Source organism: Populus trichocarpa, chromosome 2 (assembly GCF_000002775.5).
Source record: "Populus trichocarpa isolate Nisqually-1 chromosome 2, P.trichocarpa_v4.1, whole genome shotgun sequence".
NCBI classification, from domain to species: Eukaryota; Viridiplantae; Streptophyta; class Magnoliopsida; order Malpighiales; family Salicaceae; genus Populus; species Populus trichocarpa.
Window position 1 is genome coordinate 24,080,562 of NC_037286.2, and position 23,898 is coordinate 24,104,459.

Sequence of the window (23,898 nt, forward strand, 5' to 3'; positions counted from 1 at the left end):
TTATTTCTCAACTACTTGGTTCTAGCTTGTGGTGTACATGTTTTTCTAGCTTGTGGTGTGCATGTTTCAGGTGAGGTGAATGTTTGGAATTGAGATTTAATTTATTTTTTATTGTAATTTATTTTTTAAAAGAATTAACTTTTTAGTATTTTTAAATTATTTTAGTGTGATAATATTTAAAATAAATTTAAAAAATAAAAAATATATTATTTTGATGTATTTCCAAGCAAAAAATACTTTGAAAAATAATATCTATCACGCTCTCAAACACCCTAAAACTGCATAAAATGTACGCTAATATACATCATACATGCTTGAAAAATACTTCAATAAAATAGATTTAGATTGCGACAAAAAAAAATATTCACGAAATATTGATTCCTCGTCATTGAAAAAAACCCATTTCTCATTGTATTTTATATATATATTAAACACACAAGAGTCAACATAAAGACAAAAATATATATATATATATTTCTGGACTCCTAGGTTTCAGATTGTGGTGTGAATGTTAGGTGAAATCCATGTGATATTCTAGTAATCGTGGCCTTAAAAGTCTGAATCTTCACCATTCAAAACGGTTGTAGCTCCCTCTCCCTCTCCCGCTAGCATGGTGAAGATGACCATGCATGTAAATGACAACATGTGTTCGGTTCCCGGAGTGCATGGAAAATTAATAGATATATATTATTAACAAAAAAAAAAAAACAAGTTCATAAATGGATAAAAAATCTTAAAAAAATATAAGTTCATAAATGGTAAATTTTAATTTTTTTTACTTAAAATTATTATTTTTATATATTTTCGGATTATTTTAACATTATAATATCAAAAATAATTTTTAAAAATAAAAAATATTATTTTAAATAAAAATTACTTTAAAAAAGAACCACTTGTCTAAATCTATTACCTTGCAATAATTTTTATTGGATCCGGTAAGTGTAATAATTTTTTAAGAAACAAAATCACCTTGCAATTTACAACGGGCCATAACAGAAAGTGGATATGGGTGAAATTTTATGCCAACGTGGGGGGTATTTTCTTAAATGACGGCCAGGGGCATTTGGAGCGAGGCCACCACCGTGGGTTTTAAAACATGCCGTCCATGTTTTGGCTGCCTGACACGTCTGACACGAGGATGAGGAAAAAATAAAAGGACAGAAAAATAAAAAATAATTCATGGTCTCAAGTACAGATTTAAAAAATAAAAATAAAATTACAAAAACACGCTTCGGTCACACCAATGACGGAAGCGTGTTAGCCCATAACTTTAATTCTCTTCTTTTACGTTCTCGAAACTAAACACATTTCCCCCATTCGAGGACGAAAACAAACAAGAGCTAAAGATTATTTAAGATATTTATTTTTAATTTATTGTCATAATTTTAAAATACAGTTTTTTTTATTTTCGAGATATCAACTTAAAACTCAATAAATTTGAAACCAAAACCCATTCAATTTATTTTTAGAAATAGATTTTAACTTGATTAAAAACTCTTTATTTATCTTAGAAGTGTTTAAGAGTGTAATTACGGTTAATTTTTAAAATATTTTTTATTCAAAAATACATCAAAATAATATTTTTTATTTTTTTAAAATCAGTGTATCAAAATGATCTGATAACATCAAAAAATATTAATTTAAAATAAAAAATACATAAAAATTTAAATTTTATTAAAAATATTTTTGAAATTATCTTTTTAATAATCAAATCTTTTTTCTTGATAACCTTGAGTTGCTATTTATAATTATGATTTTACATGAAAATTGGAAAAACAAAAAAAAAAAAAAAGAGAGAAGAAGATTGAACAATGACAAAGTTGTCAATTCCGTTACAGTTAATAATTTGGTTTTTTTTATTTTTTTTTGGGTTATTGAAATGATATATTTCGGTTCTAAAATATCTCAACATGCCATTTCGAGATTGTGTACTGTGTGCATATAGTTTAAAATATTTGTACGTACGACTAATGTTAGCAGCAAAATGACATGATTTGTGACTTGGACGTGAAGTGCCAAACTTTGTTGGATACATTTTTTATTCCAAAACATTCAGGAACAACTGTGTTGTTTTTCTTTTTGGAATTATACATTTCAATTTCAAGATCTAGCTCCATGAAAAACACTTCAAATAAGGAAGAGAATTTACTATATCGCTCAAGAGGCGTAGCGTGATGGCAAAGGGCTTGAGATCTGCATAGCAGGTCTCGAGTTCGATTCAGGACGTGCAACTCTTATAAGAGCTTGGGACAGCCGGGGTTTTACTCGTTCATCTGGGCCCATAAGATACGCTTTCTGGAGGGTGGAGTTTCCTCGAATCCAAAAAAAAAAAAGAATTTACTATATCGTATTATGATGAAATTGCCCTTGGACCATAAAAAAAAAATGAACCTGGGTTAAGGGCAAATTAGTATTTTTCAACATCATATAATGGGCACACCAGTATTTAAGTTTTTCAACGTAGTTAAATTACTTACATATCCCTGAAAACAATACATACAAAGGCTTCTTAGTCTTTTAAGTTTGTTAGCACAATATAAAAGATGATATGATTAATCATTCAGTAGGTGATCTAGTGGTAAGAGCTTTGGATTAAAGGGTTTGCTTTTCTTATGATCTCAGGTTCGAACCCTGTGGTTGCTAATATGATGGTTATTGGAGACTTACATAGTTGTTAACTCCAGAACTCATGGAATTAGTCGAGATACACGTAAGCTGACCGAAATACCCATGTCAATCAAATAAAAAAATAATATATGATCAAAATCTACTCGCTTCTTCGACTTTTCATTCATGGTTTTGTGGTTAGTGGCAAGGTAGTTTAGGGGTATTTTTATATTTTAATATATCCTTTAGTATGGCTAGTCTTATCACTTTAACAGCAGATTTTGCTGGCTGGTTTGATATTTTTAGGGTTATTTTATATTATTTATGTTGCATGATGTTTTCTAGTTTATTTTTGTCGGATTATCTTATTTATATATGATCCAAGTTCCAGAGTTTAGCTGACTTGTATAATTTGTTGTTTCTTTAAATTATTTTTTTTTAATTTCTCTTGCTAAATCTTGGGATAATGCCACCTTAATTCTGCTAATTCACGATGCTATCTCCAAGAGAGACAAAGTCTAACTTATCACTACCAACATTATTATTATTCTATAATTATTAAGCATATCCAAATGGGATCGTCTTTGCTACTGTGGCCAAAGACACTGTTGACATCAGAAGTCAAAACATTTAGTCACATGGTCGTGTCGGCCTTTGATTTCTACACCAACTCCCCCCAACCGATTCAAATTTATTAGTATCTGTAAGGTAATTATATGACTCGAAACTATAGTATATTACCATTTTGTGACCATTACAGTAATGGCTATGCTAATACATTAGTCAATCATTAAAAAAGAGGCTTTCTTTTCAATTCTTTTATTTTATTTTAACAGTAATCTTTCTCATTCTAATCTTCGGTCGAAACCAGAGATTATTAACTTTAAAATTCATAAAATTAATTAAGGTATGTGTAAGCTAACCCGAACACCCACCATAAAAAAAAAAAAAAACCCTTAAATACAAAATAAAAATGGGACATATTCACCTCATACCGGCTCTGCCTTGAAATGCAATAATAAATGCAAAAGGCAATTGAACAAAAGTAAAAACTAGATAAACAGAAGGACAGAGAAAAACCAAGGACGAAAGTTACAGAGAAAAAATGAGACTGCAATTCTCAGCGAAAAAAAAGGCAGAAAGAGATTGTACCTACAAGCCATAATTGCTGAGCTTTTTAATGGCAACCACTACAGGATCGTCTTAGCCACTAGTCTGGTTGTTTCCTTGAAAACACTCCAAAAGCCACCTTCTCCGATCTTAAGCAACCTGTTAAAAAACCATTTGCTGCCTCTCTGAGCTCTTGAAAACTGAAAACTCGCAAATTGTGCTCCTTCTCCTTGTACAATTCAGGCATGCTTCTTGGAGGTGGTGGGGATTTCGCTGCACGACTCATAGCTGAACTATTGGATTTGCTCTGTTCTCTCAATTCTGGGGCTGAATTTGCTTGCCCTTTCTGGTTCCTGGATTTATCCTTGAAAACATAGAAACACTTCATGGTTTTTCCTTCAGCTTTCAGTCCTCAAAAAGGAACCATGGGATGGAAAGATGAAAACTGGAGGAAATGAAGGTTGTCATTGTAAAAGAACAGAGAACCCACGGAAAGATAACCAGGATTAGGGTTTCGGATTATACATGGGTTTCTAGTTTGATCTATAGGTTTAAATCAAATTAGATCGGTTCATGTTGAATGGTTTCGAAAGTAAACAGGTGGAATGAAACTGGAATATCTCGGTCAAGATCCGGCTAAAAAATTCGGAATGAAACTGGAATATCTCGGTCAAAATCTAGCAAAAAAAAATATAATAACCCGAGATTATATAATTTGTTTCATTTTATTCTTAGCTATGATGAGATATACGTCGGAACAAAATGAAATTTACAATATGAAACAATGATGATTCCAGTAGGGAAATGGTAGAGTGATTCAAAATCATAATTTGTAACGTAGATAACTGGTGAAGTATAAAGTTGGTCCATATGATTTTGTTTTTTATTCATATTTTTATGATTTTGTCATTGCTGGATTTATATTTACAATCTTAAATGTATTTCTCTAATTTTTTTGAATTTTGAATTTTGGTCATATTTACTTTTATAGTTTTGGTTTTAATTTGATGGTTATGTCTATAAATACAATAACAATAATAATTAGAATAGCCATGTATCTCATCTCATAGATAATTAAACATTGATTGTTGTAAGTTATAAAACCCAGTCTAGAAATCTAACCGAAATCTTTTTTCTTTAAATAATCAAAATAATATTATTTTTATGGATTTTTTTTCTAACAAAAAATCAACAGATTGAGGATAGAATTTTAATCGGGTTAGGTTCGGATCAATAGGTTATCTTATGGTTTTTAACAGAGTCAACAAGTCTTTTTTTTTTTTTCTTTCAACCTAGATCAATCTAGTCTCAATTGATTAGGTCTTGAATTGACCACTTGTTCAATTTAGTTCTCACAAATATACAAATTTAGTTCTCACAACTATACATGAAAGGAGTCAAAGTTAATCGAATGTTTGAGAGTGAAATAGTGATTGTTTTGAAAATATATTAAAGTAATATTTTTTAATTTTTTAAAATTTATTTTTTACATCAACATATTAAAATGATTTAAAATTACTAAACAAGATTGAAGAAAAGAAAATCAAAATTTAACAAAAAGACATGTTTAATCTCACTATCAATATACACGTGGAAAAAGAAAACCATGATAAAATCTGATAGTCTATAAATCATGGGATGATTTATTCAAAACGTAAAACATGAACACAAAGCTTCCATACATTTAGATCCCAGGCATTAACAAAAACATGTTAAGGTGCAGTTTAAGGCACCAATTGCATTTAATTTACCAACATTTCTTTTTTAAAAAAAGGAAAAGAAAGTGGAAACTATTATTTGCAGATTCAACCAGAAATTTCTAGGCTTGGAACTTTTCGTCTCAAGGTGAATGGAGTTTCTTAGATAAAACCCAATAAAAAACTAGGAGCTTGACTTGGTGTTTGAAGCATGAAATGATATGAATTAAATAAAAGAAGTAAATAATTATCTAAGGGTTTATATCGTAGGGTTTTTTGACCAAATTAGATCAAGCAAAAACGAACTAAATAAAAAACTGTACATTGATTATATAATATATAAACACATGAATGTCGAACGCGCCGTCTTAGCTCAGCTGGTAGAGCGCATGGCTTTTAACCATGTGGTCGTGGGTTCGATTCCCATAGACGGCGGTTTTTTGACACTTTTCTGATATTTTTTTATTACCTAAATCTAATCCAATCTGCAAAACCCAGAACCCCAAAGAAAGCAGCAAAAATGTTGCAGAGCAGCTTCTCCAGCATTCTCCCTTCCTCTCTGCCACGCACTCCTCTCTCTTCTCATAAACTCCTCATCTTCCCTTCACTTTCACTCACACACTACCGGCAGCGGCGGCGGCAGCAGCAGCAGTTGCTGGTGTTGTGTGCCAGCAGCTATGAGGTGGGTGGGGGTTATTCAGACATGGAATCAAGCGTACAAGAAGAAAACAAAAGTAGGAGAACCCAACAAGAATGGGACGAGAAACCAGACCCTTTTCAACATGAAGTTATTATTAAAGGTGGTGAACAGGTTATCTCTGTCCTCCAAGAGATGATCACCCTCGTAAGTTCCTCACTCCCTTTTCTTCATTTTTTCTGGTTCATTGTAAGGTCCGTTGAATCTTGAGCTACACAATGAGTAAACCCTCCTTTATTATAGAATAAAATCTTGGGTATTTGATTTGAACATATATGGAAACAACAAGACGTTCCTGTCTAATGTCTAATGCAGTGCTTTGAATTGTCAAGCTTTTGAATGATAAAGCTAGTGGCTATCAGGCTATGTGTTTAGGTTTTTCTTACTTGTTCTTTTTTGAAAATGTCGAAATGTTTTGTCTTGTACTCTTAGTTTGATTGTTGATGAAATTTAGAGTCTACGTACTGATGGTTGAAATGTATGTATGGGGTTACAGTTGGAAGACCTGAACATGGATGACGCTTCTGAGAAGGTGGCTGTCGAGTTGGTTGCGCATGGAGTGATAGGGAAAAGAGTTGATGAGATGGAAGCGGGGTTTATGATGGCCCTAGATTATATGATTGAACTTGCAGAAAAGGATCAAGATGGAATGGTAATAGTGTAACATTAACTTTGGACTTTTTGGTTTTTATGGATCTTGTTTTGTTTATGGTTGCTTTTTGATTTATTTTTGAGCAATTTGTTTGAGTCATACGAGCAATGTAGTTTCTAAATGATTTTTAAGGAACTGAATCTGCTGTAATTGGAATTGAGATAATGTTAAGAGTTTTATGCAATTTCTTTAGGAATTGCAATGGACATCCTATATATAGGCAGTACGAAACAGGAATAATTTTTTTTTTCCCCTAATGAATTTCAATTCGTTTGGTTTCAATGATGCTTGTTAATTGGTAAAAGTGGTACTTCATCCAAAAATCTTAAACCTCCTTGTTACTGAGAACCTTGTGGAAGCACTGGTCTGCTGGTTTCTTGGTATATATGTTGGTCCAGTTGGTTCTCAGGTTTTATCCCTTCTTGAGTGAATCACATTGACACCATCACTCTGATTGAATGGAGACTCGTCATTTTATTAAACTTATTGTTTATAATGACAGGAGGTAGCTGGCCCTAGGACTAATTAGGACCCATATTCTGAGTGAAACTGAGTGAAACTCAGACGCTATGCAGTCTAATATAGCAGCCTCGTTTGTCATTATTTTTGTCTGTAATAAGTAGTATGAATGATTTTAAATACTTTTACCATGTTGTTTTTGGTCTGCCGCTGAGGTTTCTAATAGTTGCTGCTCTTTGTGGCATAGTTTGTTCGTTGGCAGCTAACTAGGAGCTTTTCTTTCCCTATAGCAAATCGAGGAATACTTTTTATCATGCTTTTCGTTGCTTGATTAAATTTTCTTTGACTGTAGTGATGACTATGAGATTCAGAAATGGCGTTTAACAGATTCTTAATGGATTTTTTTCAGCGCAAGTCACTGTTGGAAGTCATCAAGGAAACTGTATTGTCCCATCTTACAAAAAAATGCCCCCCGCATGTAAAAATGCCTCCTAAATGCATATATAATTCTTGTTCTAGTTAAAAGGGAGTTCCTTTGTTACCGAGCTATGAAATTCTGAATTCTCCCCTTCAGGTTCAAGTGATTGGCTTGCTTTGTAGAACTCCGCAGAAAGAAAGCAGACATGAATTATTACGTAGAGTTGCTGCTGGCGGTGGTGTCTTTGAAGGTGGTAAAGGCACCAAAGTTCATATTCCGGGGGCGAACCTGAACGATATAGCTAATCAGGCTGATGATATACTTGAGGTAGATACAAAAAATCCTGCTTGCAATTGTCTTTTTTATTTCCCATGACATATTCTGAGTCTTTCAAATGCAGGTGTCGAAGTTCTCTTGTCCTGTAATTGTGGTCCTTTCATGTCTGGTCTTTTAAAAATACTTTTGAATAATATTGTGATAATGCCTTGGCATGTGTACCATTGGTGTAGAATTGTTTTCCCCAATCCTAAGCCCTTGGAGCGGCAATGTGTTGACATGTAGCCCAACATGAACATAGACCTTTACCAAGCTACTTTCGGGGAACTGCCATATGGACTCTGTTCCTTTCGTGGGTTCTCATTAAATTTGATGAGGTTGTTATTGTATTTGGCACTTAAAAGAATCAGATCTTGGGATTTAAATTTCTATAATTCATCTGCAAGTGATAATGGTGAATGATTAAGTATCTAGAGGAAATTAAAGTTGATGTCCATTTCTTTTTCTTGTCGGGTAGAAGGTTTGCAAACTGCATCTCTCAAACCTGATGAAGGATTTACTGATTAGAACTAAATGGTTACATAGTTTTTCAAGACCAAACTGTTCCAGAGCAACATTAGAATATTAATTATGAAGCAGACAGCTTGATCTATAATTTTGTCTCTAGTTTCCTTTGATCATTAAAATTACTCCTTCTCAGATCTTAAGATATCTGGGATGCCTCCTTCAAAATTAACTGAGAGTCTCAGCTCTCATCCCTGTACGCCTGTACTTTATTTTAGTAGTTTTGGCATATAGGATCTATTAAATAACACTCCCAAGGGAAAGTCAAATAGAATGACTTTCTGGTTTGTAGTCCATTATATCATGTATACTCTAAAGTTTTTTGTTTTCTTTTTATCTTCTCAAATTATGTAGTTAGAGTAACTTTAAAGTTGTTGTTGCTATTTAGTTCACAGTAACTTTAAAGCTGTTGCTATTTAGTTCACTGATCCTTCTTTCTGGTTGTTATGCATAATGATGGTCACTGTATTTTGACAAGGTGTTAAGCTGGTCTAGCTGAATTATTCTGCTTAAAGCATCTAATCTTTTGTACACTCGTGTCTCAATTTTGAAACAAATGTTGACTGAATCAATTGTTCAGAGGGGTCATTTTGGCTCTTGAATTTTTTGTTTGTTTGTTCATCTTTTTTTCTTTTCTTTCTGAAATGAATTTTTTTGGCTTAACCAATCATTGTACATTGGTCCGTATTTTTTCAGACAATGGAAACCCGACCAGTTGTCCCAGATCGAAAACTACTTGCAAGGCTAGTTTTAATCAGAGAGGAAGCCAGGAACATGATGGGAGGTGGGATACTTGATGAGAGAAATGACCGTGGTTTTAAGACGCTTCCTGAATCCGAGGTCAGTCTTTTGCATTTTTTTTATTTTCACACCAAATAACAATGTTTATGGCTGATTATGATTGGCATGTGTTTGTTTGTCAAAATGATACAGAATCACAATGAGTTCTTTCTACAGTTTGAAGAAATATATGTCAAAACATTATTGTGTGCTTGTCATCTCCGTGATTGTGTACTTGTCAATGCAGGTGAATTTCATAGCCAAACTGGTAGCTTTGAAACCAGGGAAAACTGTCCAGGAAATGATTAAAAATGTGATGCTAGGGAAAGATGAAGGTGCAGAAGATGCTGCCAGTGAGGAAGAGAACATTAACAGTGAAAGGATTTCGAGTGGAATTGCTGGAAGGGTCTGATTTACTTAATATGAACAATCTTTGAGTTATAAACATCTCTGTGTGTGTATGCTTGTGCTTGTATGAGCATTTGTGGATGTGTGCATGCATGTTGACATACAATTATTGGCATCATATGATATCAACCCACTTGTCTTTCCATATTTTTTAGATGAGCTCTATTAATCTGCTTGCATGGTTCGCAGGGAAGCGTTACAGGACGAAAACCACTTCCTGTGCGACCTGGCATGTTTCTTGAGACTGTCACCAAGGTACCTGTCCTTATAGATACTATGAGTTTTAAAGATTTTGAAGGAATGTATTGTTTGGTAAAGAACAGGACAAAAAGAGAAGAAAAAAGAATGAACAACTGGTTTTAAGCACAATTAGAAAATGGGCTCTGTAAGAATGGGATTGCCTTGACAGGAAAATGGAGGATTAGCCTGTTCAGTTTCTGAAAACCATTTTCCATCTCATTTCCAATAATCTTCTCCATTTTTAGTTTTCCTTTTCTAAAGGAAAATGTATTCATTTGTCAAAAAACGGAGAAGAATTTCTCCACAAAAAAAGATAAGAAATACATAAGATTATAACTGTCTTTCATGAAAATTGAAACTATATTTTATAATAGTTATGCATCTTAATTTTTTGCATTTGTAATAATCTAACTATAAAATATTACTTTTATTTCATTCAAAATAAAAATTATCATAAAAAAGTCATGTTATTTATCAACTCAAAAAAATATTTTATAATAAAAAATAGATTTTCATCTCTAACCAAATATAAAAATGCAACAGAAAATAAATTTAATGTTTTGTATTGATAAAAGTGCTTGTATATATAAAAATAATATTTTCATCTTTTTTTTTTGGAAAACAATGAAAAGCTTATCAAGGTACACTATGGAAACGTCAAACCTGTATTTTCCAAAGTATAAATCTGGAAAACTCTAGATGGAGAAATATTGCAGCTGAACAGGAAATTCCAGTGTTTTTTCTTGTTACTCTAATTTTCCAGAAAAGAAATTGGTGTGTGATTGTGTTTTAGAACACAACCATCTGCTGATATTTCTCATATTCTCTTAGTCAATAAGGGCTTTAGTCTGCTGGTTGTTGCTATGTCCTGTGCAATTTCTACAACAAAACGCAATTTGCGTGGATGATGCTGATGAATCTCTAACCTTGGACTTGTTAGGTCTTAGGCAGTGTATATTCAGGAAATATCTCTGGCATTACTGCACAACATCTAGAATGGGTAAATTCTCTTTTCCCTAGCACAACTTAAGCCTTTGTATTCCCGCAAGTCATTGAGTGGTTATATATATATATATATATATTTCCTTTCTAATTTACATACAGAAGTAACATGAAGACAATTTTTTGGTCATTTCAAATTAAGGAAGACCTGCCTAGTGGGATAGCAAATAGGTTTCGTATTCCTTGATTAGTGTATTGGATGTTTAAAGTTGATCCACAATTAAAATTATTCTGCATTGGCTCTCCTACCGGCAAGGGTTTGTAGTTTGCTTTGCAAAACACAACATTTTCAGTTTGCAGCCATACTATTCTCCCTACTGTTACTCATTTTGTCTGTTTGTGCTGCATCCAGGTTCACCAAAAGACACTTCAAGTTCTCCAGGAAATAGCATACTAGTTTTTCTTATGCAGGGATGCTGATATTTATATATACAAAAGACTATACGCAGGGATGGTGAATCAAACTGAGAGTTCAATTAAGCTCATAATGAGCTGTTGGATGGACATTTATATCGGTTGAACCTAGTGGATATTATTGCTCCCTCTGGTTAGAAATATCGTGAAGTTATGGATCACGAGAGAGGTTTAGTGATTGTTGAATAGAAAAAGAAATCAGTAACACCAGTACATCTCCTGATGAAGTAAAAAAGCCAGGCAGCCAGTTGTGCATGGAAATGTTGTTGCTGGAAAATAGTGGCTGGCTGCTTTTGGAACTCATAGCTGAAGTGACAAATTCAGAGCATCAAACAAAGGTCAGTCAATTACAGCTACATAGATTTACCATCCGATGTATTTCCTGGAACACATGTATTTCACATTTGTCTAACCGGCGGGCGGCCTGGGGTAACGATTTCAGTACAGAAGGAACCGTAATCATGATTATAAACTAATCAGATCTTCAATGATTAAACAAATCAAAGCCATACGTAGCAATAATCATGCTTTTATCACATACCGAATCAGCTAAACAATGATGACGGTTCTAACTCCAGTTTGACAGATAATAGTGGGAATGGCATGTGGGGAATGGACCTACACAATATGCCAATGTGGTATACAGGGATCAATGTAGACCTTTGTAATGATTTGAATGTTGTGAGGAGTAGAAGCAAACACAGCAAGGATTGCTACATATTCCTCCAATTATTTCCTCAGCTTTTCCCCACAAGCTCCCCTCCCATCCCATCTCATCTCATGCCTTAGGCCTGGTTTTGCCTTTTTTGTAAAGCAAATTTGTGTGTGCAATGCGTAAAAGTTGAACCTCCCACCGGCAAGGATTTGGCACCACGCTTTGTCTGCTGTGTATCTGCGCCACCTCGGCCTCTCTAGCTCGGCCCACATTGCCCCACCTGAGTGTCCTCGCTGCTTCTATTTATCTTCCTTGTGTTCTCCATTACCTCTCCTTCCATAAACAATAGACGAAAAGTAGAAGGGTTGAATTAGCCACGTGAGCCGTCCTTCTCCCGACCTCCTTCTAACGATGCTTGTCGAATTCGCTTTGGGATGGTTATTAAATTATTGGATCAATTTGCGAATAATTACATTAATTTTTTTTAATTTTTTTTAAACACCATTGTTTTGTTCTTTTAAACAAAATTCGTTGGAGTTAGACCTGATTAGATTTGAATTAACTCAATCTTGTCGGTTTAATTAGGTTTTATAGAATCAATTATTTTTTATTCAATTTAAAACACACGGCTTGATTAGACTTCAAGTTTTCTGGATCAATCTACAGTTCGGAAAAGATTTAACAGCTATACTTTTTAATATGGGGCTAATTACGAGTTGACAACCATACGTGATGTGATTTGATGATGCCTCATTAATCAATTATCAAGTGTTTAGTTGTTTTTATTTGAGTGTACGGACGTTAGAAATTCAAATTTCAAGCCACCTTTTTCTGCAGGAGGTGGAACCTTTTTGAACAGCACTAAACATATTTGGTGCTTAGCCCTGTTTGGTGCAGTGGTTGCATCACCATTTCATTAATCTTTGATTTCTTTTAAATTGATTTTCAAAATATTTTGAGATCATTTTAACATGATGATGTTAAAAATAAATTTTTTTAAAAATATAATAGTGGTTACATCATCATTTCACTAATTTTTGAATTTTTTAAAAATGATTTTTTAAGGCGTTTTTGAATTGTTTTGATGTGATGATGTTAAAAATAATTTTTTTAAAAAATATATTATTTTAATGTTTTTTCAAGTAGGAAGTACTTTGAAAAACAATTTCTACCATTGTTCTAAATACTTGTGATGTTTAAAAATGTTTTTCAAATTGAAAATGCATTAAAATGATATTTACTTTTATATTTTTTATACTAACATATCAAAATCATCTAAAAACATCTAAAACACATTAATTTAATGATAAAAATGATATTTACTTTTATATTTTTTATACTAACACATCAAAACCATCTAAAAGCATCTAAAACACATTAATTTGATGTTTTTTAAAGTGAAAAATAATTTAAAACACAAGTTGTAACGCAAAAACAACAACTTAGATCTTAGCTTATGGTTAAAAAAAATTATTTGATTAAAAAAGACATGGACTCCTTGTACGGTTTTTAATTAAAAAAAAAAAAGTATTTGGGTTGGCTTTCTGGTGAAAAAAATAAAAAAAATTCTGATGTCAGCCCTTAATGCTAAATAGATTGCATATGGATTTTTGCATCCTCGTCCCCTTGTTCTTGTTCCCACTGCACTCACCCATCACCCATGCTTGTTGCTTCACATTCTTTCTATTGAAAACGAAAAATATCATCTTTCTATTTTAGCCTTTGCCCAACAAACCTTTTGTATCCATCTTAGTATGTAAGATTATAACTTCCAATGCTATATATGTTTTAGCGTAATTGAACTAGAAAATCCAAGATTCAAAACCCGATCCAGACTAAGTTTATAGTTGAATCAAATAAGATATTAACTTGGTTAAATCTAAAAGATTACGTCAGGTTTTTAGTAATACGATTGATCTGACTAAACCTATTCAAACTTGAATAGATAAACATATTGAAGAATGAAAAACTAGATTCGGCATTATGCATTCTACTACGGTATTCAATTTGATACGCATTCTTATAAACTTTGATGTTTGGTTTGTCACAACATATTTCTCCTTTTGGTTGTAACTTCATTGCTCTTGATCCATGTTCTTCTGCAAATGAGCTCCAAACCTTTCCTCTATATTTTGTTGAATATTTTACGACTACAAAGCTGATTCACAAGCATGGCAAGTCGAATTCCAGGGTCGTCGCTAGTCGGTCCTACTTACAATCCTTCTTCGTGTGGTCCATCGACAAGAAAGAGATTGTAATCAAAACTCCTTTCAAGGAAAGAAAATTAACTATTCTGATAAAGAAGAAGAAGAAACTATATAGTTATTAAATCCAGTTCAAATGAATTTATCTTGTAAATTCATTTGAAAAACTCATGGTCTATAGCTTAACTTGAGTCAGGTTTTAACTGAATTAAATAAGTTATTAATCTAATTAAATCTAGTTAAATTAATTAGATTTTTAATAATTTGATACATTTGATCGAATCCAGTCAAGAATATCTTATAAAAAACCAATAAAACAGTATCGTTTAATAAAAATTATGGACCAATAACTCAAAGACACATATTTCAGTCAATTTGCAATTATGAAATATAGCTTTTCTTTTTTTAGCATCTTCTCGATAAACTCGTGAATGGTAATTAATGCAAAAGTGCTGGGGATGGGCATAATTAATCCTACCAATAAATAACCCCATCTGACTTCTGAATTCAGATTTATGCTGCCATAATTGATGGCATCTAACTCATCTACTGTGGAGGGGGTAATTAAGTATGTGAAAGGTGGTCATAAGAGCACCACCACCACCACCACCGCCACCTTCGTCTATAATCTTATCATAAACACCTCCCTTTTAGCTCCCATGTCTCCTCCTTTATCCCTCTCCGGTCCCTCCATCACATGGCTCCTTCTCTCCTTGATAGTGTTGTTTAGGTGGAGAGACTGAATCGTGGATAAAAATATTTCTCCTGTAAAGGCTCTTTTATCATCCCTCAATCTCAATCTAGCATTTTTAACTTCATTTTGTTTTGACTAAACCTTAAATATAACTTTAATTGCTAGTATATTATCAATTTTATTTTCAAAATAAATTCATTCTACACTATTTTAATATATTTTCAATCAAAAAATATTTTTATAAAAAATACATTACATCACATTACTAAATATATATTGAAGATTTAGCGTAAAGAACCAAGATAATAAATTTTGATTTCCATGAAAAGCTCTTGTCCAACAAATTTTTCAAAATCACCAAACCTAGCATATCATGTAAATCAACTTTGTATATTGATAATTGTATTAGCCCAACTAAAAAAGGAAAGACTATACGATTTTATTTGGTATTGTGGTGTGATCGTGTTAAAAAAAATAATTTTTTTTCTTCAAATTAATTTTTTTAGATTATTTTGATGTGTTGATATTAAAAATAAATTTAAAAAATAAAAAAAAATATTATTTTGATGTTCAAATACAAAACACTTTGAAAAACAAACGTTATCACAACGTCAAACACAATCTTAGAACCTATTTGGCACAACAACAACTTCTATTTTTCAAAGTAATTTTTAAATTATTTTTCGTCTAAAAAAAGTACTATGTTAATGTTTGTTTAGGTTTTTGTTGATAGTTTTGAAATATTAATGTTAAAAATTAAAAAAATATAAAAAATATATTATTTTAATATTTTTTAATTAAAAAATACTCTTCGTACTATGGTTAAATTCTGATAAAAAAAAAAGGGGGGGGGTTAAGGAGAAAGGTTCGATACAAAGAGGCAATTGGATATTTTCAACAGTTTTGAACTTCAACGTTCAAAACTTCAAATTAATAAATTGCATAGGAAAACCTCAAATACGACCGTTCTGTTATGTTCCGTTCTGTGTTTTGTTGTGTTATCAAACTCAAATACTTTTTAAAAAGCAAGCAATCTTTTCCCATGGTGGGGCTTGCAATTTGGAAAATGACCATATCATCCCCTCTTGTACCAAATGACTTTATTATCCATCACCACCTACCTATATTTATTTATTTGTTTTCTCAGATTAATTAAAAAGTCATCTCCATTTTGAAATACATGACAGAAAATGAGAGGGAACCTTTTTCCACGCAAATTTATCCACACCAAATTATTCATGAACATACTAAATTAAAATACATAATGATTTTAATAACTATAGTTAATAACTATATGGGTAAATTCGTGACTTAAAAAAATAAATTAAAAGAAATAATGACTCGACAAAACTCAATTTTTAAACTTAACCTACTTGAATTTTTTTCCAAATAAAAAGACATTGTTGTAATTAAAATAATTGACTTGATGATTCGTTAGTTAATTTAATAATTCAATGATTCATATGTTTTTTTGAATCAATTCCCTCTTTGCCACCAAGTATGGTAATAACATGTAATTATTTTGGCTGGAACAATTCTAATAAAAAATTTTATAAATAAAAAATATTATTTTAATTAAAATAATTGATACAATGATGTTGGATTTAGTTTAATAAATTAATAATTTAATATTTTTTCATTTAACGCGTTTAATATTTAATATTGTGATAATTTTTATGGTTGTAGTTTGAAAAAATAAATTTAAAAGAAAATTATAAATTATAACCAAATTTATATAATAATATGTAATTGGTTAGAAACTAAAAGGTAGATTATCTATGTAATTGCTTGGAAAGAAGAAAGGAGAACACAAGGAAAGGAGACTCTTTTCAAAATTCAAATGGAAAAGAGTTCAGGTAAACGACACCGAAGGAGGTCCCATGGGCAAGTGGAAGAGAGAGTAACGAGCAAACAAGGACATATTAGTCATAGTTTGAATTCTTTGAATTACTCTGACAGCTACTTCTTCACTCTCTCTTCCTCCTCCTCCTCCTCCTCAAGAAAGAGAAGAAAACGTTCTTTCTTTCTCTTTTACGTAGCAATCTTGAGGTTTGTTTGAATTCTAGAGAGAAAAAATGTCAGGTTACGTCGGCATTCTTGTGTCAGATCCATGGCTGCAAAACCAGTTCACCCAAGTCGAGCTTCGCAGCTTAAAAACACATGTATTATTTGTTTATGTGTATATGTTCGGATCAAATCTTGTAATCTCTGTTTTCTTTGATCTGATCAATGTTTTTTATTTGAAGTTTATGAGCATGAGGAGGGAAAGTGGGAAGCTGACACTAAGGGACTTGGCTTCGAGGATGTCGAGGTTGAAAGTAGTTGGAGAGAATCTGACAGAGGAAGACAGAGCTGCCTGTATTCAAGATTTGTATCAGAATCTCGACGAAGAGGTTGACTTTGAGTTCTTTCTCAAGGTTTGTCTTTTCATTTCCATTTCTACTTCCTTTATGCGTATCCGGGCTGAGATAAGAGAGTGAGACAGAGATAAGATGATCTTTTTTGTTGCAGGTATATTTGAAACTGCATGCGCATGCAAGTGCAAGAACAGGAAGTGTTGCAAAGAACTCGTCAGCATTCCTTAAAGCAGCCACCACTACGTTGCTTCACACCATCAGTGAATCGGAGAAGGCATCCTATGTTGCACATATCAATAATTATCTTGGAGAAGATGATTTCTTGAAGAAATACCTCCCTATCGATCCTTCAACTAATGATCTCTTCGAGATTGCGAAAGATGGAGTGCTTCTTTGGTAACTTTCTCTTCATTTTCTATTTTTTTTCAAAAAATTGTCGTTCAAAATTAATATAAAATCACTATCGGGACCTCATCGGATTTTGGATTGAGATGGAGAGCCTCGTTGATCAAATGATCAAGAATTTGAATCTCACCAGCTCTATTCTATCTGGTTAAATTAATAAAATTAAGCAGGGGGTGTATATGATATTTACGTTTATGGATTGAGGTGGTTCCTTGACTGGTGATGATGATGAGTAAAAAGATTTTGAAGCATTCTTGTTTTTATCGCAGTAAGCTTATCAATGTAGCAGTTGCTGGTACAATTGATGAAAGAGCTATCAATACTAAGAGGATACTCAATCCATGGGAAAGGAATGAAAACCATACACTCTGCCTCAATTCTGCAAAGGCAATTGGGTGTACTGTGGTGAATATAGGCACCCAAGACTTTATTGAAGGAAGGGTATGTGCCATTTCCACGTTTTGATTCAGCAATTTCTCTTATTTAACTGGATTTTCTTGATAATCTTATGACTTTTTAATAGATGATAATAGTCTCTTCTTTGGTTTCAATTTCATCAGCGCCATCTCGTGCTTGGGATGATTTCTCAAATCATTAAAGTAAGATTCTTAAGCTTTTTCCCTGAATTTAATTTAATTTAATTTTTTTTGACTGATGATGCATTTATGACCAACAATTTGAACTATAGGTGCATCCAGTGATGCAAGTATCCATCCTCAGCTTTGCTATCATAAATAAAGCGATGCATGCTTTTACACCTCTTTATACATTGTTTAACCTTTCCCAATGGCGTTGCTATTTTTTTAGATACAACTCTTGGCAGACCTAAACTTGAAGAAAACACCTCAGTTGCTGGAATTAGTTGATGACAGTAAGGTATATAGTCTTTTTTAGAAATTGTATTTTCATCAACTATCGGTTTAAATTGTATGACATATACTCCTTTTGAAAAACAGGATGTAGAAGAGTTGATGAGTCTACCACCAGAGAAGATCTTACTCAGGTGGATGAACTTCCTGCTGAAAAAAGCAGGGTACAAGAAAATAGTCACAAATTTCTCTTCTGATGTGAAGGTAAAGAGATAAGTTTTATATTGTGATAGTGGCAAACTTCTATGATTAGTCACAGATTAGTAAAAAACTACTGTATTTTAGTCCTAATCTGCCTTCACTTCTGTGGTATCTTCAAGGCACTACATTCTGATCATGTTCATGAAAAGAGAAGTTGGCCAGATGATCCATATGTTGGTCAGTGCCATGTATTTTCTTAGAAAGATTGCATATCAGAAAACTTCATGTCCATACAAGTATGATCTGGCTAGAGTTGAAGTTGAAATGGTTTTCAATTTATTCATGGTTGAATCTAAAGAAGGTAAAGTTGCTGTGTAACAGGTGAAGTTCTTCGTCAGAAAAATTCTGATGAATTGCCAAGTATCCTAGTTTTTCCTGAACTTGTAGAAACAGTGATTCTAGGATTCATGTGTGATTTTATTCTGACACATCTCTCTTTGCTGATGCTAATATAGATGTCAGTAGTTCTCTTCCTTAATTTGGCGCACAATTGCAGAATGACATAAATAAAAATTATACAATTGTAGAATGACATAAATAATCAACTCAGAGGCTTATGCAATTGCAATTATCCTGATGCTTGACCGTTAATATGGTTTCTGCAGGATGCAGAGGCTTATGCTCACCTTCTTAACGTTCTTGCACCTGAATACAGTAATCCATCTACATTGACAGTAAAGGATCCATTGACAAGGGCAAAGTTAGTTCTTGAACATGCAGACAGGATGGGTTGCAAGAGATACTTAACTGCAAAGGACATTGTTGAAGGTTCCCCAAATCTTAACCTTGCCTTTGTTGCTCATATTTTCCAACACAGGTGAGAATATAGGCCCTTCTTCAAGAAATGAATTTCATTTCAAATGGCTGTAATTCACCAGCAGAAATTTGGATTGTTTTTCTTACTATTCACCACCTTTAAAGAGCCAAAAAAGCATACTCTAATTACTGTTTCTTTCCTGCAGGAATGGGCTGTCAACACAGACAAAACAGATATCTTTTCTCGAAACTTTACCAGACGACACTCAAATCTCTAGAGAAGAAAGAGCATTTCGCTTCTGGATGAATAGTCTTGGGAATTCAACCTACATTGACAATGTGTTTGAAGATCTCAGAAATGGGTTAGTATTAGCTTAATATATAGAGTATGTTTAATCACAAGTATCATGGCAAGGCTCCTCATCCAAATTCCAAACCTCTTGACACAAATAGGTTATAGTTTATTCAACTGTCCTGGATTCTGGCTTAATAATATCCATGGTTTCTTATCAGAACTTCTTGGTCAAATAGTAAGTTCGAAATATTTTTGTAACACCTCAATCAGAAGCTGAAGTGAAACTATTTGTTGCTCTGCAGGTGGCTACTTCTAGAGACCCTTGACAAGGTTTCACCAGGGATTGTTAATTGGAAAGTTGCAAATAAACCTCCTATCAAATTGCCTTTCAGAAAAGTAGAAAATTGTAATCAAGTTGTAAAAATAGGAAAACAGTTAAAATTTTCCCTGGTTAACATTGCTGGAAATGACATTGTGCAAGGAAATAAGAAGTTAATATTGGGTATGTACTCTATTCCACACTTACCCTCCTTTTTTGTTCTGAATCCCAGTGTGCTCAGTCAGTTTTTTATTCATACTAATGCTTGGAATTCTTTAGCTTATCTGTGGCAGCTGATGAGATACAACATTCTCCAACTTCTAAAGAACTTGAGATTCCATTCCCATGGAAAGGAAATTACAGATGCAGATATTTTACAATGGGCCAACACGAAAGTCAGCAACTCAGGAACCCAAAGTCGCATGAAAAGTTTTAAGGTGTGATTCTATATCTGATTTCATTGCATATAAGATACATTTTGAATTAGCTACCTTTTCAAGGCTCAACTAAGCCTGCTAGGTTGTTTTGATTACAGTAGTACATCATTAGTTATTTTGGCTGTGAAGCCTCGTGCACATATGAAACATTGGATGTTGTTATGTTACAACCAATGTACTTGAAAGTCGGCCTGCTTCGAATAAGCAATCACAAAGAATGGTAAGTGCTACGAACTTTCACCTTACCAATCTCTTTCGAGATAGAGGCAGAGGCGAAGGCACCCGTCTGACCTGAAACTAAGGAACTTGCTTTAGATCGGTTCATTTGGAGGCAATTTTGCTACATCTTTTTTGTTCTCTCCCCCTAGTTAAGAAAGTCCTGAATAGAGTACGGATCCATTTTTCTTATTGCTGCGTGTACTCTGCATGTTACTTTTGTTCATGCAACTGTTTCTATTTTAAGTGTGCGAAACTGGCATCTTGCTTTAACAAGATTGTGCCATAGACATCCTAGGGAATTATAGTTGCAGCACAAAACTGATAATTTACTTGCAAGATCTAGAACTGGATTATACAAAGATGCAAGAAAAACATGTTTGCCTTGGATGTTACAAGCTTTCCCTTTCAAAACTCTTCAGGATAAAAGTCTGTCAGATGGCATCTTCTTCCTTGAGTTGCTGAGCGCTGTTCAGCCTAGGGCAGTAAATTGGAGTCTGGTAACGAAAGGAGTAACTGGTAAGCTTTCTTCTAATTGTATGTTGCTGAAGTTTTTCAAATGATCTTCACTCCTCTTCTCTCTCACTTCACTGGTTTAATTTCATTGAAATACATTTTAGGGTGTGATTATACCCAAATAATACTCATTGTATTTTGTTTCCACAAAAAATTGGGAGCGATGCAGATGACGAGAAAAAGATGAATGCCACCTACATCATCAGTATTGCAAGGAAGCTAGGATGTTCTATATTTTTGCTTCCCGAAGACCTAACTGAGGTAATTTCCTTCTTATCCTTGAGTACTTGTTTGCATTAGGCATATGCTTCATGTCTAACTACAGCAGTGGTGTGCCTAAACTAAAGGGTAAATCTGAAAGACTTGCACTAAATGTTTGGCCTGGAAATTAGATAGGAGCCAAATTGTAGCAAGTGACAGTATTTGATGCATTTTTCAGCTGACATTTTCACACACATGCACAAGCACCGGGGATCAATGTAAGTTGGTAATCTTGTGGATGGAACACTGGTCTCATCTGATGATGTCCATTTAAATTCTCTGTCACCATAGGGCTAGAGTCAGCTTATAAGCAGAAGAACTGTTGCAATTGGAAACTTCATTTTCCCTTGGAACTCCTATTTTGTTTCAGATAAGCACGTAGATATCAAGTTTGCCCTTTTTTCGTTTTCAGGTAAATCAGAAGATGATTCTTACGTTGACAGCAAGCATTATGTATTGGTATTTGAAACAACCTGTTGATCAGGATAAATCATCTGGAACTTCTGATAGTGAGACCATCTCAAACTCAACGTTGGATGATTCTGCCTCTGAATCATCAATAGAAGAGAATGGGAACCTATGAACAGACAACAAACACATGCTAAACTTATATATATATATACATTCCTGCTGATCTTTTCCCATCCTTTTGTGTATTTGGTTGCAAAGATCTCTTTGTATGACATTTTAGGAACTGGAACCATTTAAAAGGGCAAATTTTGCTGAGCTGAGAAAGCAAGTGCACTTGTGAGATTGTAAAATGCACTTGTGAGATTGTAAAACCTCTCAGTTGTTTTCATGCTTTCTCGCCTCTACTCAGGCGTCCTGGAAAATGGGCTGCCTTTTTTAACCACATAAACGTGCTTGAACTGCGCCAGCACCAAGTTAACAAAGTTCTCTAATCGGGTTTCTGGGCATCGAAGAGAAGCCGTGAGCTCAGGATTCCAAGCCGACCACCTTTCTATTCGTGGCGAACATAATTTTCTTCAATAATTTTCTTATGACACTGTTTTTCTCAAGGCTAAATGGCAAAAATCATTCATGAATTCTCGATCGAACTCAGTTCCTAACCCCCACCCCCCACCCCCCCCCTCCTTTTTTTTTATTCTTCTTACATTCTGATTTAGTTACATTAAGTTTTCAAGTAAGATTTATTTGAATTTGAAATTTTCAAGGTGTCTTGTGTGATTAATCAAGTTTAACTAGAAAAGAAAGCGCGTGTGCTTCAAACTCATTATCATATAGCTAGCTATTAAAATTTAAAAATCATATCAAAAAATCATCCCAATATAAAATTTAAGCCGTTAATGACGAGAATTCATAACTTTCAAATCGTCGTCGTTTTCTAGTTTTTTCCTCGGCAAAATCGTCTTGCCATCCCCTGAGCTGAAACTATCCTCCGTGTATTTAATAACAAGTGTTCTAAATCAAAATATACCTTGAGAAATAAAAAACTAATAGAAAACATCTTGGATTTAAAAAAAAATTAAAAATTAAAAACCATTAATGAACCCACCATTTTCATAAAACACAAGACATAGTAACTAATTAGGGTAGGATGGTTTTAGGTCAGATTATTTTTAGTTAGTTAGAATCCATTTGTTATTTCATTTTGAAAAAATTTAAAGTTTTTTTTATTTTTTTTACTTCAAATTATTTTTTTAATATTTTCATATTATTTTAATGTGCTAATATTAAAAATAATTTTTTTAAAATAAAATAAAATATTATTTTAATATATTTTCAGACAAAAAACAACAGAGATATCGTAATCCCAAACAAACAATAATCTGATCATTTTCATAAAACACAAGACATAATAATTAATTAGAATAAAATGGTTTTAGGTCAGATTATTTTAGTTAGTATAGAGTTCTTTTGTTTTTTTATTTTGAAAATACTTTAAAAGAAATTAAAGCTTTTTATTTTAAATTATACTTTTAGTATTTTTAGATTATTTTAATATGTTAATGTTAAAAATATATATAAAAAATATTATTTTAATATATTAAAAAAACAACACTATAAATTTATATTCAATTCAGATCACTGAGCACTTAACTATCACTATGCACTTAACTTAGATCCAAGCCCATCGGATATTCAAAATACCCGTATATATTTGATTTTTTGTCTTTATATTTCTTTTCTTTTTATTACTTTATTTCCTTCCTTTTCTTCTTTGTTATTTTGACCTTTTGTCGTCGAAAAATTAAATAAAATAGGCAAATTTCTTTGGTATTTTTTTCTTTCGAAATCAAAATGATTTAAGGTTTTGAATTTCGGTGTCAGAATTACATGTCTACAGTAGCTCTTGCCCACCTTTTATTATGTGCATTAAATCTCTTTTTCTCAAGTAAAATAGATTCTTGAAAACCATCTAGATGGT

At 32.9% G+C, this 23,898-nt stretch overlaps 2 protein-coding genes and 1 non-coding gene across 3 annotated transcripts; all 3 read left to right on the forward strand.

The window, feature by feature from the left end:
- The first annotated feature begins 5,776 nt into the window (after positions 1 to 5,776).
- TRNAK-UUU (transfer RNA lysine (anticodon UUU)) lies at positions 5,777 to 5,849 on the forward strand. Its single transcript has one exon. It is a non-coding gene; the product is annotated as a tRNA-Lys (tRNA).
- On the forward strand, positions 5,850 to 11,800 carry LOC7471187 (protein PEP-RELATED DEVELOPMENT ARRESTED 1, chloroplastic). Its single transcript, XM_002301788.4, has 9 exons — positions 5,850 to 6,258; positions 6,608 to 6,763; positions 7,632 to 7,700; positions 7,797 to 7,967; positions 9,177 to 9,320; positions 9,508 to 9,666; positions 9,858 to 9,923; positions 10,849 to 10,908; positions 11,263 to 11,800. Exons 1-9 carry the CDS (start codon positions 5,935 to 5,937, stop codon positions 11,305 to 11,307), a joined length of 1,194 nt encoding a protein of 397 aa, XP_002301824.3. The 5' UTR covers positions 5,850 to 5,934; the 3' UTR covers positions 11,308 to 11,800.
- A 5,016-nt stretch (positions 11,801 to 16,816) lies between these two features.
- On the forward strand, positions 16,817 to 22,308 carry LOC7459519 (fimbrin-2). The gene is made up of 14 exons (XM_002301789.4): positions 16,817 to 17,039; positions 17,124 to 17,294; positions 17,389 to 17,630; positions 17,909 to 18,080; positions 18,200 to 18,238; positions 18,447 to 18,515; positions 18,596 to 18,712; positions 19,315 to 19,526; positions 19,672 to 19,827; positions 20,063 to 20,262; positions 20,359 to 20,516; positions 21,155 to 21,251; positions 21,418 to 21,509; positions 21,922 to 22,308. The coding sequence occupies exons 1-14, from the start codon at positions 16,953 to 16,955 to the stop codon at positions 22,090 to 22,092; spliced, it is 1,983 nt and encodes a 660-aa protein (XP_002301825.1). The 5' UTR covers positions 16,817 to 16,952; the 3' UTR covers positions 22,093 to 22,308.
- Positions 22,309 to 23,898: the final 1,590 nt, after the last annotated feature.